This window comes from Dermacentor andersoni, chromosome 8 (assembly GCF_023375885.2).
Source record: "Dermacentor andersoni chromosome 8, qqDerAnde1_hic_scaffold, whole genome shotgun sequence".
NCBI lineage: Eukaryota > Metazoa > Arthropoda > Arachnida > Ixodida > Ixodidae > Dermacentor > Dermacentor andersoni.
In genome coordinates, this window is record NC_092821.1 from 110,625,216 (window position 1) to 110,642,906 (window position 17,691).

Consider the following 17,691-nt stretch of genomic DNA (forward strand, 5'->3'; position numbering starts at 1 on the left):
TTGAAGTTTACAAGCTAAGCGTTCAGAAATGAACTGCAGCAAGCCACCGCCCCGACGAGAGGGTCGGCTGAAAAAAAAAAAGAAAGCATTGATAGTCTGGAAGGTGAAGTATGTGGTTACAAGTATACCAGGTTTCAGAAATCATGACGCCGTCCAGCGTAAACGAGAATTCGCCGGCAAAAGATTATATCATCATACTTATTTTATGCTGATCTCGCGTTGAAGTGCCAGAAACTGCAGTATCCTTCATCACTTGACATTCTGACATCACGAGGTGCTATCACCAGTACGATAAGAAAAAAACAAGGACAAAAACTTGGTAGTGGAGGCAGTTGGTAAAAAACTTGTTAATGACGGTAGTTTGGAGATATGCGCTATCAAACCCGCTGTAAAAACGCACTGTTTCAATTACTTTTTTTAACAAATTACTCTGTTATGTATTGAAGCACACTACTAACTAAAACGCCCGTGTATTTCGTTCCATACTTCGGAAAATAATGTGTCGAAACTAGTGTCTTCCTGCAAATTAATTTGAAGTGGATACGTCTTGCAAGCATACCGGCTACAGTTCGGAAATTAGAATATGTGTCGTGAAATAATTAATTAAAAATCAAATAAGTTAACTTTTGTTAATGAATTGAATATGTGTTTGGATTTCTCAGGATTATAATATCCGGCTTTTCGAATAACCCAGCTCAAGGACAAGAATTATGCTATCTTCCACATGGCCACGTTTGAATATTCCATAGAACCTAAAAAAGACCACGCTGTATGTTGCGTAGAAGGTTACTGTACTGAAGGTCGACGCCAGTACTACCTTATTGTAAACATTACTCAAATTCATGTTCTGACTGACGCTGTGTTTCTCTTTTTCTTTTTTGTCTTTTACAAGGTGTCACATGGAAGCTGCCCATAAAAGCGACAAGAGCTAACGGAGGGACAAAAAGAAAAGAAAGAACAAATCAGCTGGACATTAAACGATCATGGAGGAAGCCGTGACAGTTCTGCGGTCAACGACCTCGCCCTACGCGCCGAACGGTAGCGACAACGCCCTTCTGATCCCTCCCGCTGCCAAACTGCCAGCGAATCCACTGGCGGCACTGACCTCCTTTCTGACCCTACTGGCGCAAAATACGTTATTGGGCATCCTCACCGCGGCACCTTGCAATGGAACTGCTGGACCATGTCAGGCAGGAGTGAGCGAAAACTTATCCAGCTCCACGTTCCTGAACCGCCAGGAGCACGCCGAGTACGACAGTGACGGAGACACCAAGACGGTGGAAGAGGTGCTCGCCATCGCCGTGCCCATACTGTTCGGCGCCATCGCCGTGATCGGGTTCTTCGGCAACGCTCTCGTGGTTCTCGTCGTTCTCTGCGACCCGCAAATGCGCTCGACCACGAACAACCTCATCATCAACCTCGCCATGGCCGACCTGCTCTTCATCGTCTTCTGCGTCCCCTTCACCGGTTGGGACTACACCCTCAACTACTGGCCGTTCGGCGATGCCTGGTGTCGGATCGTCCAGTACCTCGTCATCGTGTGCGCGTACGCCAGCATCTACACGCTGGTCCTGATGTCCCTGGACAGGTTCCTCGCCGTCGTCCATCCCATCACCTCCATGTCCATAAGGACCGAGAGGAACGCCAACCTGGCCATACTCTTCACCTGGGTCGTCATCCTGGCCGCCTGCGTGCCGGCGCTCTTCGCCCACGGGGTCGTGCTCATCGAGGACTCCTACTCGGCCTGCACCTTCCGCACCGACATGGGGTACAACATAGTCGCCTTCCAGATATCCTTCTTCATGTCGTCGTTCGTCGTCCCCTTGGCCATCGTGTTCGTGCTGTATCTCCTGATGCTGAAGAGGCTGTGGCTCGCCGCCGCTCCCGGAGGCCGCATCAGCGCCGAGAGCATGCGCTCCAAGAAGCGAGTCACCCGGCTCGTCGTGGTCGTCGTGGTGGTGTTCGCGCTGTGCTGGTGTCCGGTGCAGGTGGTGCTGGTGCTGAAGAGCGTCGACCTGTACGGCAGGACGATGAACGCGCCGCGCATCGTGGTCCAGATCGCGTCGCAGATCCTCGCCTACACCAACTCGTGCGTGAATCCGTTCCTGTACGCGTTCCTCTCGGACAACTTCCGCAAGAGCTTCCGCAAGGTGATCTGCTGCGGTCGCAAGGCGTCGCACGTCGGCGGGTCGTCGTCGTGCAAGGGCCGATCGCGCGCCATCGCCGACGAAGCTGAGAGAACGAGGAAGGAGAGCTCGGCTGCCTGCGTCGCGAAACTGTCCAAGGTGTCCAACGACATACTGTGAACGTTGTGAGGAGTGATCCTGATTGACAGGACCGTCATGTATAGGGACTCGTCGCTGGCAAAGAGTCTGGCGCACTTTATTGCACATTTTAGCCATGCGGAAAAAAAGCGGACACTACAAAGAGAATTCTCCAAGCGTAAGCGCTAGAAGGGCTTCTGGCGCTCAATCTTGTGTTTGTGTCCTGACCTCTACGTGGTGTTTGTTTTTGGTCGGTTGCAGAGAATGTTCAGGACCGTCACACGTGCAAGCAATCATGCAGAAAACAGAGAAGACAATAGGACTCTCATTACAGCTCACCGAAAGTAATTAGTTTTCTCCAGTAGTCGCTTGGCATGTAAGGGTTCATTAAGGAAGCATTCTTTCTCGTGGATGTGTGGTGGTGTTTTGAGCCCATTTCGTGCGTGATAAAGTTGCCAAAATGGACCACGACACGCACTGAAGGCGGAGGCGGCCATCGAGATGTGTCATTCAACTCCGTAAAGCGTCCGTTAGGATGTCGTGCTTTCGAGAATGAAGGAATAGCGATGAGTGTAACAGTCAGTAGGCAACTTTAAACTTAATAATCGCCCATTTTTTGCGACAGTTAGGAGAACCCCACTTCTGGACATATTCATTGAATTAGTGCCTGTTGCCTGCAAGAAAAGCAATTCTTATTGACCGACAGTAATTGCGGAATACCAGACAACCGCGTACACTTGTCGAGTTAAGAATTTACCCAAATCGAGTTGTCGAAGAAGTGAACCCTTAAACGTAACGCGCGCCATCCTGGCTTCATTGTTTACTAGACTGCTGCTCAACACTTCGTCAATCATCCATTAAAGGAAAGCAAGTATTGTAATGCGCTTTTTGCTAGTATGCTCCGATGTTTCCGGGCGTTGTGAGGTCAACTCAAGCCACTTGTCACAGTTGTGGTAAGAATGTGCAACCTTCTCTTTTTGGTTTCACCACAGAAGATGTAAAAAAGATACGAGAACTACTATTCATTCACGGTAGGTTACAGCGCTGAGAACAAAGCGTAAAAAGAAGGCATGCGCACGTGGTACTTCTTTCGGTGGGGTTACTTTTTTTGTTTGGATCACAGCACGCGTCATCTGAATGCAAGCGGTAAATCGAAATACACTTTGCTGATAAATAGCGCTAATTCTATTCATAACGTAGGGCTACGCGTATTGTGAAACACAAACGGAACTGCGAATGCATCGATAAAGCTAGAGATTACGTGAAATTGTCTTCAAGCCTGCTAAATATTTACGTTGTTCCAAGAGTAACAGGTTATTTTCTTTTTGTTGCAATAGTAACTATGAGAAACAAAATAGAAAGGGCAACCTGATACAGTCACGGTGAGATTTAGGTACTTGAAACTAGGCTGGTTCAAATGGTATTTTTCAACGTGTTTTGATTAATATGGTGTAAAAAACTTGAGACCACACGAAGAAGCGGCGAAACAGGAATTTTTCGTCCTGTTGTTTCCTGTCCATTAGGAATTCTTATCAGGGATTCCTAGCTAGGTTGTTTTTTGCAGCGAAGCTGTTCACCTGACAAATTCGTATGAATGAGCCGTATGCGTGGTTTCGTAAGGGGGCGATCTGGGCTGGCTAACGTCCGTAAAGTGAACAAAAAAGATGGCGGCGCTGCGTGGTCTCGTAAGAGGGGGGTGGAGGTTATCTGGGCTGGCTAACGTAAAGCCCCTTAAACTTCGGAGAGTTGCGACATTCTCCTTCTCCTCCTTCCCTCCTGCTCCTTTTCTCGTCTCTTTCACGCTCCTTCCTCGACCGCGGCACCGCCTACACTGCTGGAGCGTAGCAACGCCGCCAACATGCGCTCTTCTCCTCTCCGTAGACGCTTCTCGAGCAAAAGTGGCGCTGATGGACGGCACGAGGACCCACGTGAGGCTATTAGGCCAATAGCGACGCGGCGTCGTCCTCGCCCAGAGCGCGCGAGGAGGAGGCGGCATTCTTTATAGCATGGCACTACTTTACGAAGTTTAAGGGGCTTTAGGCTAACGTGCGTAAAGTGAACAAAAAACATGGCGGCGCGAGCGCCGAATACGCAGAACAAACGATAGCAGGGCGCAAAAGAAAGAGAGCTCACGTGATCTCACCGCGCGCGCCGCAGCTGAGGAGTGGGGACTGCACCTGCAACGGCCGCTATTGCTATGGGCTGCGTCTGCTGTCGTCTGCCCTGAATGCAATGGCGCGACAGTTGGGGTGGGAAGACACGTGGATGTGCGCCGCGGTAGTCGTCGCGGTGTCTACGAACCGTATGATCACTGTACAGGTAGGCCATCGCAACAGTTGCAACTCCAACAGAACTGGGAAAAGTGGGAAGACCACGCATTATGCGCACGGTCAAAGAAAAAATGGCTGTGGCTTAGCTAAGGTTAAGCCCAGGATGCGAAGCATACTAGCCTTTATTTTAGTTGTTGAACCACTGTTTAGCCTGGTGAACTGCTGTTGCTTGGCTATATTTGGTTCGGCTAGACGAAGAAACAACTCATGCGTTACTCTGCTTCGCCTTCAAGAGTGGAACGCGACAGCGTTCCCGTCGACCCGCCAAGGGGTGTAAGACGATGGGCTACGGCGCAGCGACTACGCGCCCCGCATTGGACGCGGTGAGCGTCGAGCAACGCAGCGTTCGGCGCGGCAACGAAATGTGCGCCTGAGCAAGCGACGCACGCCTGAGCCTTAGAAACAGCTCGTTTCTAAGGCAACACCGCGTTCACTAGAGGCGCTTTTGTACCGCTTTGAAGCATCGTACTCGTGGCTCAGTGGTAGCGTCTCCGTCTCACACTCCGGAGACCCTGGTTCGACTCCCACCCAGCCCATCTTGCAAGAGTTGAGCCAGAGCCACCTAGAAACAAGCGCAGCTGCTTATATACCGCCGCGAGCTACGGCGCGAGTTGGAGCCCCGTTTCTCCTCTGGCGTGACGTCACGGTGTCCCGTGGTCAGCCTTGAAGGCGACGCCGCGAGCGACGGCGCGAGTTGGAGCCCCGTTTCTCCTCTGTCGTGACGTCACGGTGTCACGTGGTATTGAAGGCGACACCGCCGCGCCTGAGGAGCTGGGTTGAGCTCTAGTAATGTGCTTCGCATAAAAGCCGAGCGGGAGGAGATGCGTCGACAGCAGAGTCGGTGCTATAATGAACGACAACTTGCCCGTGCAAGAGCGAGCAATGCGGCCCGCGGCTTTGCCCCCGAAGAACGTCACCGAGAGCAGGTGCGTGAGCCCAATCGTCGAGCACGAGCTCCCGATGAAGATCGCGCACTGGAAGCCCGTCGTAAGCGTCCAGCTATGTTGTTCTAGTATGCGTCCAAGTGGCAGAAGTGCCTGTTGCCGCCTGCTCGTAGTTTCACCGAGGCGAATTCCAAATTCAGGGGATTGTTTCTGGACGCGGAGTTTGGCCATAGTTGCTCGGTCTGTGATAGACAGCTTCGCTGGCTAATCCGTCACCATATGAATGGTTGGGCCCGAAATTTTTTGTTTATATGATGTCGTATTTTTTCAACCATAAGAAGCCACTGCAACGCATTACCCGAGGCGAAAGTTGCACACCAAGTAAAATAAAAGAACGCCATTTTTCTTTTAAATAGTGCCCTCGGCGTTGATGGCTTAAGAAACTGAGTTAGGGTGATCATAACTCAGGAAGCAAGATTTAAAAAAAAGCACTATTTCCCCCGAACAAGGCATTGAAGAAAGAGCAATCTCATTAGACAGCTGTTTTTTTTTAGTAATCTTTCATGAAAAGAACATGAGCGGCCTGGGCCCGATTTCACGCTTGCCGCCAGCGCATCGAAGGAGACACAATGGAGCAGATAAGGCCGAAAATGCTTGCGAGGCCATACAGTCCGTTGCTATATTCGATCGATAAGGCAAAGAAACACGTCTCTGTGAAAACAACACGGACATCACATTTCTTTGGTGATAGCGTGATTAGATTATATAGGGCATAAGAAGAATAGCCTTTGTGCGAAACAAACCGAAAAGATCCAAGAGAGTAGCGGCTATCGTGTAAGGAGCGTTGCATACAAAGGACCACAACACGCTGTTACCATACAAGGAAGAAGCATGCGCACTGGTGGCAACCGCATGAAGTAGAAACTGCACTGAACACCCTCGAGGGTGTAATTTTGCTCACGCAGATGACAGTCGTCATTATTCATGTTTGCGGTTACTTTGTTGCTGCGCAGAAGGTGTAGATATTAAGGCGCACAACGTCAAAGAAAGGAACTTCGCACAGGATTGATGATGATCGCCGTTGCGGGATGAAATTACACCCTAGATGGTGTGCGTTGAGGCTTACGTCCCGCTAGTAGCGTAGATAAGCGACACCAGGGGGATTTGTGTTTCAGGAGAACGGCGTGGATTCGCATCAGCTGCTTAGACGCCATCCACATCGCAACAAAGTCCAGTGATAAGTTGTTTGAATTTTAACTCCTCGAAAGTCGCTCGATCTGGCGCGCACAAAAATGGTTTGGTAAAGAAGAAAAAGGCCCGTTCGAGACTTCGTCGTGAAGTATGGAGCATATTCTTATTATCTGGTTAAAGCTTTTCTTCGTAAGCTGTTGTAAGTCACGAAAGCGAAAGTTCTCTGTGAAAAACACGGTGATTTGCAAGGGTACATGCATGCATTATCCTCTATCACAGGTGGCAGGAGAGAAAAGACCAGATCAACGCAGCAAGAAATGAGGTAAAAGAAAGAATGGGGACAGTAGATAACCGATATTGATTGCATTGCTGGTGCTGAATACTGTGTTTCCCTAGATGTACCCATCCTCGGCTTCACTGCAAAGGCGAATTAGACCTGTTTAATGCCACCTACGATTTCATTGTATCACGTTATGAAGACGTTGTCTGAAATCTTGTGGAAGCAAGACTGATAGCCTGAACCTGGGGACCGGTAAGGGACCCCCTTGCGTTCCGCCTGAGAACTGGTGACGCATACGTGAAATCTCCAAAAGCGGCTCCGCTTTTTGAAGACCGACGTTTTGTTGTGATAATCGAGTACGAAACACGCACGCAGTGAATGCGCCAAGTGAATGTGTTCGACAAAATGTGCATTCTACTTCTCCGAATACGCACACACGCCATTTGAGAGCCCACTGTCGCGCACAACGTGACCTGCATTTTAATCTACTCGTGTCACCGCATTCACAATTTTTTCTTCCTCTTCTCCAGATGTGATGCCTCCCGCAGGGAGACGCAATGTATAAATCGAATCCCGGAGCGGTATTCTCGGTGGGCAACTCTTCGGTATATCACTCTCAGAACACGCTGATTGGTCAAACCAGCGACGTCACGCCTTTCGCTCCAGCGTGACGTCGTCTCGCTCTTCACGTCACGTCACACGACAACGGGTATGCGGTGCCGTGATCGAGGACACCACACCGTTGTGTAGCCAGCGCGGTGAAAAGCTGCGCTTTATTTCTATTGGCTTATCTGCAGCAGCAACGTGGACGCTGCGATTAGAACAACAAAATTCCGTGCGTGGTGACGTCAAGGGAATGCTCCCTGTGGTAAAGAGAATCCCGGAAAGTGCCTGAACGAGAATACTGCCCGATTTGCTTGTCGTTTGCTGCACCTTCTCGATTACCCATCAGCGTCCGCAGTGTTCGAACACATTGCATGTAACGCAACAGAAACTATCGATAAAGTATAGACTTTCCCATTCCTGTCGCCTGAATTTGGCGCTTCTTTATCACGTTCAGCAGTGGATGTTGATGATGACAAAGTGTGTGATAATCAAGACACTTGTATGGTATAGTCATTCAAAGGATTACGTGTACGTTAATGTTGACGCAATAAATATATATTTCGTGCTTAGCCTGATTTCTGGATGTGGAAGATCAACGATCGTTTTCTGCAGGACCCGTTTCCACAATCAATGTCCTTGCGCGCCAAGTGCTCGTAAGGACAGTTCTAAACCAATTGCGATGTCGTACGTAATACTCGCAAATCTCCGCCGGCCAATGGAAATCAACACTTACTAAAGAAAACGTATGATAATATCTGCCGGTAATTCTTATTGGTCCTCGCGTCAAATCACTACGAGAACACGAGAGAGGTAGACGCGAATCTCACACGATGTGGCCTTGCGCGTGCCTTCCCGTTTATGCGTGAATCGAGTTCACCTCTCCATTCCATTGTATAGGTTCACCTATGCAATGGCATGGAGAGGTGAACTCACTTCACTGACGAACTAGAGTGCACGCAGTTCGTCACACCCTCGTTCACAGACTATAGTTCACTACCGAACGTGCACTTGTCGTCCCACCCGAGTCAGACAAAGTGCCCGTGTTGCACGATGGCAACCGCATCATTCATCATCATTCGCGTGTGACGAAGATCCAATGGCGTCCTTCGTGTGTAGGCTTAGCGGGCAATAAAGTGGCTGACACTTCCGGCCATTGCGCGTTAGAATTCAGAGCCAGTAAGGAAAGCTTCTCGAGACCTCCTCCAAACAGTCGTCAGCCATTTTCAGTATATATATATATATATATATATATATATATGTATCAAATGTCGACATCAGCAACGAATACACCGATCACCACGACAACAACCACCATGACGACGACGACGACCATGACAAGAACGGCGACATTTTGACACCGTCGATGCGTTCGAGAATTTCAACAAAGCCCGCAGCACGAAAACTTTTGAAATGCAGCATTTACTGGCGGCAACCTACTCCCGTAAAGGGCCGTCCCTATAATGGCATCTGTATATTGCCACATGGATGGATCGACTTTTCTCGAGCAGTTCACTCGAATTGATGGCAAGCGCTTGTATCGTTTCCATAAGTCGCCCGCGGGTATTTTCGCGTTCTCATGGGCGTGAATACACGCTAACTAGCTCATTTCGAAACTCCTTGGCTATCTTCTGCAAGCAGAATTCAATTCAGTTATTGAACGTATCGTTTGACACGCTCACCCCTGCGGCTGCATCATGCGTCCCTGGTACTTCGGCAGCCCGCCTCCAGCAGCCCGAGTGCTTCGATTCCCACGCCGCCTTCTTCCTTTTCAGCTTGCGCGGACGTTTTCACTTCAGTGCAACGCGCTTGTGTGCCAGCTTCTTTTTCCCCCCTAGAGAAAGCTTCTTGGCACTGCTTATTGACGCGCGGCAAAGCACCCTTTACAGAACCGGAAAAGGCGACCGGTTGGGACTGCGAAGGTGATAAAGGCATCGAAGAACGGGTAACAAGATTTCGTAAGTTTTGAAAACCCAACAACACATCCCTTTCACACGATCCCGCCTAACTATATTTTCAAATTTCTTTTTCATGTTTGTGTTGTTTCGTGGCTTTCTTTGGGCCTTACGCGATTGGCGCTGTCAGCATTGGCATTTACTCACCGTTCCGAAGTCCAGGTTATATTGTCTTATCTGAATTTATCCGCGGTATTTTATTATTCGTGCCCTTACGCAGTAACAGCGCGCTTCCTTGCCTTATGTGCATCGCTTCTCTGGAAAGCGCTGGCTCGATTATAACTCCCCGTCTCTCTCATTTTTTTATTGCATCTATCTTATGTTTATGTTGTGCCTCACCTTTTGCTTCTTTTTTATGTTGATCCCATGCGCCCGATCTTATGTCTTGCACGTAAAAAGAGAAAAGGCTTGCGAAAAGGTATAGCGCTAGCACAGGATGACTGCATCAGGCGGTGCCGTAGAATAACCAGGGGTGCTGTTAGGAAAGCGAGGAAAGCTTGGTCCATCGATCTTGAGACCTCGTTAACTGCGAAAGCTGTGCGTGCAGAGTGCAGCTGAATAAGCGGCTTTCTGCTTTGACAAGGAATCTAGAAGACGGTGGCGCGCACCTTTTATTCATTCTTCTGTTCACAAAACGTTCTAGGGAGATAAGCACTTGTTTGCAACAGCAGGAAGCGAGCTGAAGCCGACGTGCGCGTCTGGGAGTGAGGTTGTTATCCTATGGAAAGCTCCCCTTAACAGTAAAAGCCAGGAGACTCAAGTTCTTTTGAAGTAACACCGTGAAGAAGGTTTTACGTTCTAAAATTCAATGTATCGCGCAATCAAAGAGATTTACCACGCACGACACTTCCTTAGCTTAAAATTAATTTGCAAAACCTTTATCTCGCCTCATTTATCGGTACGCATATGCAGCCTAGAACGCACAATGGTGTCATGCAACAAAGCTCACACGTTGTCATTGCTGCTCAGTGCCTGCCAGATAATTTAGTCAAATTCGTGTCCTGTTTATACGTTTGATTTTTACGTCGTCTCTTGGTTATAAGACGGCAACTCTGGTAGCTCGGATCAGCAAATTTCGGTATACATGTCACTACTTCTATCTATATTGTTTGACTTTATGCCTGCATGGTTGCGTGCTGCCAGGCAAAATCTGCCCGTCAATCCTAGTGTCACTTTACAGGCTCTTCATACTGCATGATCGTCGCGTAATAAAGTGTATTTTTAAAATTTTATATGGGCTGTGACGCTGAGGCAAATATATGAGACTCTACGGAAAAGGACCACTTCGCAGCTTTTTCTCCCTCTTCAATAGTTAGCAAGTTATCAACGCATAATGTTGCCGCCACGCCATGGTCTGTTTAAAGCCTCCATCGCCAAGTAAGTAGTGGAGCAACGTTGACGTAGGTCAAAAGACATGGCACACGCAGACTGCAAAGTGGATTTGTAACTTGCTCGCAGCTAGAAAAGACGGCAGTTACAATGTTGGCTTACTTTAGTTTCAACTGATGCGGACGCCTGTAGGCGGGACTGTCTATTGTGCTCAATACTTTGGCAATTCAACAAAGGAAAGCGAAAAAACGTTTCTATAAATTTCCATAGTTTCGGTTTTCCTTGCGGCAGAGTAGCCGATGCGCTACGCCAAACGGCGCAAGTCATGGCCTTCCTTCCAGGCAACACTCGACAGTAAGCGCAGACTGGCGCAGCCAGGTCAGAGATACGCGTCCGCTTTAATAAGGCATTCTCAGCAAAACAACCTACGGGAATGGAATGCGTGCAAACGTCTAATAGCCAATACAAATCGCACACGCTTGATATTTTTACCCGAGCAAATGAAGCACGAAATGTAATCTATCGAGGCGTGCTCACTCGCAAGTTGACAAAACAGTCTGGGTTAGCGACTAGCATTTGGCAAGAAATGTCCCCAAATATGCGCCTTTATACGTCGTATAAGTTTTAGACCCAATAAGAATCAGATGTGGCACAAATTTTAGATGAGAAGAGCTTGGGTGCGAAAGATTACACATTGCAAAAGGAAGTGGACATGCCTAATTCAGAGAGAGAGAGAGAGAGAGAGAGCGAATCGGAATTGCTTCGCCAAGCGATTCTCGACTGTAATGCCGGCGGGTTGGAAAAGACGAAGGTTGTCGAAGATGACTTACCACTGTATTCAGAAACTCATCTTAACTTGGAGCCCGCGCTTGACTTGATTTAAATGGCGCCTGTCGTGAACGCACCAAAGGAAACGCAATGAGCATCTTGGGCGCGTTGACACTAGGCGTCATTTATATCAAGTCAAGTATGGGCTTCAAGTTAAGATGCATTTCTTTATACGGGGGCTAGTTTCGCCCCCTAAAGCCATAGACGCAAAGGCCGAGCGCTCGGGTGCTCGGGGGATCTGTGCCCTCGGGTGCCACTTCGCAAGTGTCGTAACAAATGAAGAAACGAATACTGAGGCTCACGCCAACAGAAAAAGAAAGGTGACTAAAACTCTGCACTGATGCGTACAACTAACGCGTACGATACATAAAACAAGTCACAATAAAGCGTTTCGGTTCTTCGTAGCCAACATATACGTAAAAGCAACAAACAAACAGAAACACTGATGTTTTCTCTACTCGAGTGTTCCGCAATAAGGTTTCAGTAGGGAATGAATAACCAAATTAAAAAAAAAATTCTGTGTCTCGTGAACAGAAATGACCTGCAGCTTCACACTATGCGCTGTTCTTTACATCTCAACCTCTCAGACGCTCAATACGCGACTCAACTTTATCGCACACAAGACCCAAAAGAAACGAATACTAAAATGTCAAATAACAGAATGCCCTTTCAAAGTACCATGTTCTTAATCGCTTGGTGTTCGCAAACACAACCTTCTGAGCGCGCTCGAGGGGATATCCCATTCTAGGGCCTACGCCTTGTCCAATAACGACTCAAGAAGAAAACTGATTTACCTGGAGCACCTATAGCAGCTGTGTCTTTCGGTTCGCGGCCTCCAAACACTGGGAGAGCGGAGCATTCAAGAAAACAGCGTTCAGGCTGTCTCTTTGTGCGCTTGAAAAGCCGTCTTTCTCTCCCCCCCCAGAAAGGAAGGGAATATTGAAGCAGCTTTTCGAGCGTAACGGATGCTTCGCCGTGTTACCTTGCTTACAATTTCCTGACAACGCTGAGAACAGGCGACATTTGCGGCGTCTGAATTTCCGCATTTTCTTCCCCGACGCGCGACAAGCCTATTCTATATTTTAGCAACCCCGTAAGCTTCGCATTTAGTTTACCTCCGGTGTTGTCAGATTTCCGACTGAGCGTTGATCGTCGGGCACTTACTACTGACGTCTAGACAGCTGGCGCGCTTGACCGTGCTCGCATCGCCGACCGAGTCGGACTTTCTCGGCTTGCGCCTTCGTCCTTTGGCCTCGGCGCAAATCGCAAAGCTAGTGGTCTCGGCACTCGTTCCTTGCAGATACGCTGCCTTCTCGTCGTAGCGATATCACACCTGGAGGTGAAACCAGCCTGTGCTCTTCACTGAATGTCCGTACGTCTTACGGAGCATTACTGCCTCCGACGCCATCTGAGCTAGTAGGCTCGCCAAGATGTCTCTCCTCAACTGGCCAAACTTGATGACTGCCATCAAAAGTGAGCAGAATTCCTGTTTGGCTTTCGTATTCTCCCTGACCTAAAGCATCAAAACACCTCAACAAAGCTGTCTTAGCACCATCGTAGTCCCAATCCTCCTCATCAAGCAGGCGTTCCAAAACCTCTCGGACCAGAGTAGCCGGTTGACTCCTTCTTGGCAAAATTTTTCAATGTCAGCAAGAAAAGTATCCACTACCTCGTATGCCTTGATAATGTGGAGGCGGTATCGTGCTCTCCATATCCATGCTTGAATTTGCTGATCGAGCTTTCGCGTTGGCTTTTTCACATGCCTCTCGCGTTCCCTTGCCTCCAACTTTCGCCCAGCAATGGTCTCCCAAGCCTCATACGTTTCCTCGACCGTCACGTCCTATTGCTGCGTCACGCCGAGAATCGCTTTCGTTGTTTTTCTTTGTTTCTTTTTTTGCGGGAGCCGGAGGAAATGCCCATCTCCTCACAAATTTGAACGAGGTCCTGCGCTGGGTATGTGTCCATCGCGATGTAGTTCCTCGTGCTGTTTGTCCACGAAATTTACCCTTACTTGAAAATAAATTTATTCTTTAAAGACAGTAAATTCACACACACACACACACACACACACACACACACACACACACACACACACACACACACACACACACACACACACACACACACACACACACACACACACACACACACACACACACACACACACACACACACACACACACACACACACACGCAATAAAATATGCTCTCCCAACATCTGCTTGAACTAGTGAGATCGCCCGACATGAAAAAAAGAAAGAAAAAACATCACGCACTCACACAGCCAGAGTGGTTGACGCCGGTCGGTCTCGTAGGTGCCATCGAGGGGTGCAGCAGGCGTTTTCGGTCCTCGTAACTCGCTGCTTGCCATCCGCTATTGAAACACTAGTCCGTCAATCCCATAGCTGACATCCGCTGTTGTGACTTTGGTGTGGAGGACGAGGAATGGTCTCTTGGAGCAGACGAAGAGGAAATGAAAAGCTTTATGCAATGCGTACAGAAACCAGAAGATAGCGTACATGTAGCGGGAAGACCGCACCAGACTGACTGGGTGGCTGGTGGCGGCTCTCACGGCGGACAATGGGCCGGTTCTGCCCTAAATCCCTTGGGGGACCCATCGCCGAGAGCAAGGAGACGCAGCGGGCTTCGGCTATAGCCATGTACAGCGATGCTGTACATAGCTAGCCGATTCGTGTGACCGTCCGTCCGTCTGTCGGTCACCTGTACGCCGAAAACTCATCCAGCGCAACACCTGCGCATGCGCGAAAAGAAAGAGAGAGAGAGAGAGAGTAAGAGAGGCGCGCCATTAACCAAGAACACCTAGATAGCACAAGGCATCTTTACTCCGATCTATGACGCCACGCTACCTGGCCCAAAATTTCCATTGACAAGGCTGGCGTGATGAAAGCGGTGACGTCAAAATCACTGTCGCAGACTTGGAGCATCCCAATCAGGTTTTATGGCAGTCGGGCCAGGTAACATGACGTCATGGATCGGAGTGAAAAGGCATTGTGCTATCTAGGGGGCGTTGGATTAGCTACACCGGTAGTGACGTGGTCGCAGCCGAGCGCGCGGGCACCAGTTCCTTTCCGGCTCTGAAATGGTTAAGCTACGCGTCATACGTGTTCCTGAGGAACAGGCAGCTTTCGACCAGCGACGCCGTGAACAGAACGGGGAACGAGCTCGTCTACGCCGTGACGATGCTGTAGCCCGAGTGCAAGAACAGGCTCGCGCAGCCAAGTGCAAGCAGCAACTGCGTACCGACGATCTGGCAGCCTACCAAGCCGTCATTTAATGAACCGTCCGTTAATGAAACGTTAATGAACTAACACCGGCGCCACACGTTTCAGCTTCGCTGGTTAACCATCTGTACGGAGTGCTTGGGCAGTGATTTTTTTTGTGTTCTGTTTTACTGTTGACGTCTTGTGGGTTTGTTTATGGCTATCAAGTCGGGTATCACCCAATAGATATTCTGGTTTCAATAAAGAAATCCACTTGATAACCAGTGCCGTCCCGTCTTGTCCTCGTTTACGTGCAGTCCTTTTGCGCTGTTCCGAGAGCGAACCTACGCCAACTCCCCCCAAGTTTCGATACTAAAGCTCATGTTGACGTTTTCCGCATGCTATAACTGTAACTAATTTAATTTATAACTGTAACTTGATAACTGATAACTTTAAATTTATAACTATAACTGTAAATAATTTTAACTCTAACTGACAACGTGTAAGTAATTTCGCGTCAAAAGGCTGTTTTCTACACGGGCCTATGCAGCCTACTTTGAATGTACTAGCAATAAGTCCTGTCTAATGGAGGGCCCGGTGTGATCGGGCTAAAGGATGTTTTCTTTGCCTAGAACTTGGGCAGGGGCTCACAGCGTAAAGTGCAAAAAAAAAAGGACATTCTGTCCTCTCTGAAAGTGGAAACCTGTCAAGCTTGCGAGGAACCCGACAGTGACAAAAGGAGCAGTAATTAGCTTACTGCATTGTGGAAACATCGCGAAGAAAGGCAAGTGTGGCGGGGGAGGGAGGGGGGGAGGGGGGGGCTTGGTTCTTTGGCTTGAGCTAATCTCACCGCTACTCTAGCCGTACTATTTGCACACGTCGTGAGAGTGGTTGCCACGCATTTGAGGGGCAAAAAAAGAAGAGCAAACTGAATTTGTAGTGTTTGTAGCGGAACTCATTTAGTCTCTGTTGCAGGCGAAACCCCTCACCTTGTGGTGGAAGAAATTGGCTCTGTTTACATCGAAAACGTTTACTTAAGGGTTGGAGAGGTGGCGGTTGTATCGCCGAAAAAAAAGCAGGAAAGAAAACAGAATGTATGGGAGAGCAAAGCACAGTTATACCCTGTCAGGCGTAGGCTATGCAAATGGAAGGCGACGACTATGTTACGGGAGCAGCAACTACCGTGTGGCAAAGTGTACGGAAATATAAAAACGAAAAATAGAGCAGTCACGGAAATGGAGAAAGTATTCGTTCGAGAAAAGTACATAAGGGTGGCTTTGCGAGTTTACGCCTCAGCTGTGGACAAACATGGGTCTTGCGGAAGTTCAGTTTAGAGATGGGAATTTGGCGGTGTTTTTTTTAATGGGAAGCCTCCACTGTGCTGAGGAAGAAGACCCGCACGCGAGAAAAAATCGTCTGAGGAGCACAGTTGTTGAGTAGGATTTTTCAGTTAGCTGCACATCTCAGTTCCTAGGGATAATTGAAAGAGAGAGAGAAAGCAAGGACAGGAAAGGCAGGGAGGTCAACCAGAAGAGTATCCGGTTTGCTACCCTACACTGGGGTGGGGGAAAGGGGAATAGAAAAAGGAGAAAGGGAGAGAGTGAGCACTGAGTACGTGTGGGCAGGACACTATGCACAGGGACACTATAAACGGCCTCTTAAACCGGTGTACCTCAAGTATTGCAGTAATGCACGATTCGCTTTTCGTGCCAGTGACGGGTGGGACCACGGTCCGAGTATCTTTGGCTCGGTGAAAGGTCGTAAGACTAGTCGGTGCAAAGTTTCCCGCAGAGAGATGCGTTGTACATGTACAACGCATACAATAGGTGCTCGATGGTCTCCTCGCGCCCACAGGAATCGCACATCGGGCTCTCGGCCATTCCCGAACGAAAGGAATATGAGTTTGTGAACGCTACTCCCAGCCACAAGCGGTACAGCAAGGTTGCTTCACCGCGGGAAAGGCTAGATGGCACTTGTAGCCGTAGCGTGGGGTCCAGTTTATATAATCGGCAGTTGAAGGCACCTGAACTCCAGAGATCTTGCGACTTTTCGCGTGCATGTAGGTGAAGTTCCCTGGCAGCGTCCGACCTCGCCAAAGGTATTGAACGCGTCTGGGTATCTTCGTGGGCAAACCGGGCAGCCTTGTCTGCTAGGTTGTTGCCGACAATGCCACAGTGAGCAGGAATCCATTGAAATGTAATGGTGTGCCCTCTTTCCAGAGCATGGTGGTGCACTTCCCTGATGTCAGATATCATCTGCTCGTATATTCTGTGACGTAATGCAGACTTGATGCTGTGAAGGGCTGCCTTAAAGTGACAAAATACGACCCATTTCTCTGTTGGCTCTTCGGTGACGTACATCATAGCGGCATGAAGAGCTGCAAGTTCTGCCGATGCCGATGTAGTCGTGTGCGACAATTTGAATTTAACTGTAACCTTCTTGGCTGGAACGACGAATGCGGCAGTTGAGCTGGCACGTGAGGTCGAACCATCGGTATATATAAGTATGCGGCCATGATACGTCTGGTGTAGTAATAGGAGCGTAAGTTGCTTCAGTGCCGGCGATGGATGATTGGACTTTTTTGTAATTCCAGGAATATCAAAATTCACTTGAGGCTGTCGTAGGCACCACAGGGGAGATGAAGGCTTTGTCGCCGGTGTAAAAGATGACGGTATGCACTCTTGATGAGCGCTAATCACTCGTGAAAAGGTCGCTTGAGGTCTTTCGGCTGGTAGGGAGGTCAAATGATGGTCGGGGATCTTTGACAGATGGCGAATGGGCGCTCTGAGAGAGTCGACAGCTACAT

General features: G+C 48.9%; 2 protein-coding genes across 2 annotated transcripts in view; both read left to right on the forward strand.

Annotated features, from left to right (window-relative positions):
• Window positions 1-8,124, forward strand: part of LOC126529220 (allatostatin-A receptor-like) — a 92,146-nt gene extending 84,022 nt beyond the window's left edge. The window contains exon 2 of the mRNA XM_055069697.2: window positions 893-8,124. Coding sequence (XP_054925672.1) covers window positions 984-2,306 — 1,323 coding nt within the window. The 5' untranslated portion in view covers window positions 893-983 and the 3' untranslated portion in view covers window positions 2,307-8,124. The remainder of the gene's footprint in view (window positions 1-892) is intronic.
• Window positions 5,444-17,691, forward strand: part of LOC140212981 (uncharacterized) — a 71,247-nt gene continuing 58,999 nt past the window's right edge. The window contains exon 1 of the mRNA XM_072284112.1: window positions 5,444-5,520. Coding sequence (XP_072140213.1) covers window positions 5,444-5,520 — 77 coding nt within the window. The remainder of the gene's footprint in view (window positions 5,521-17,691) is intronic.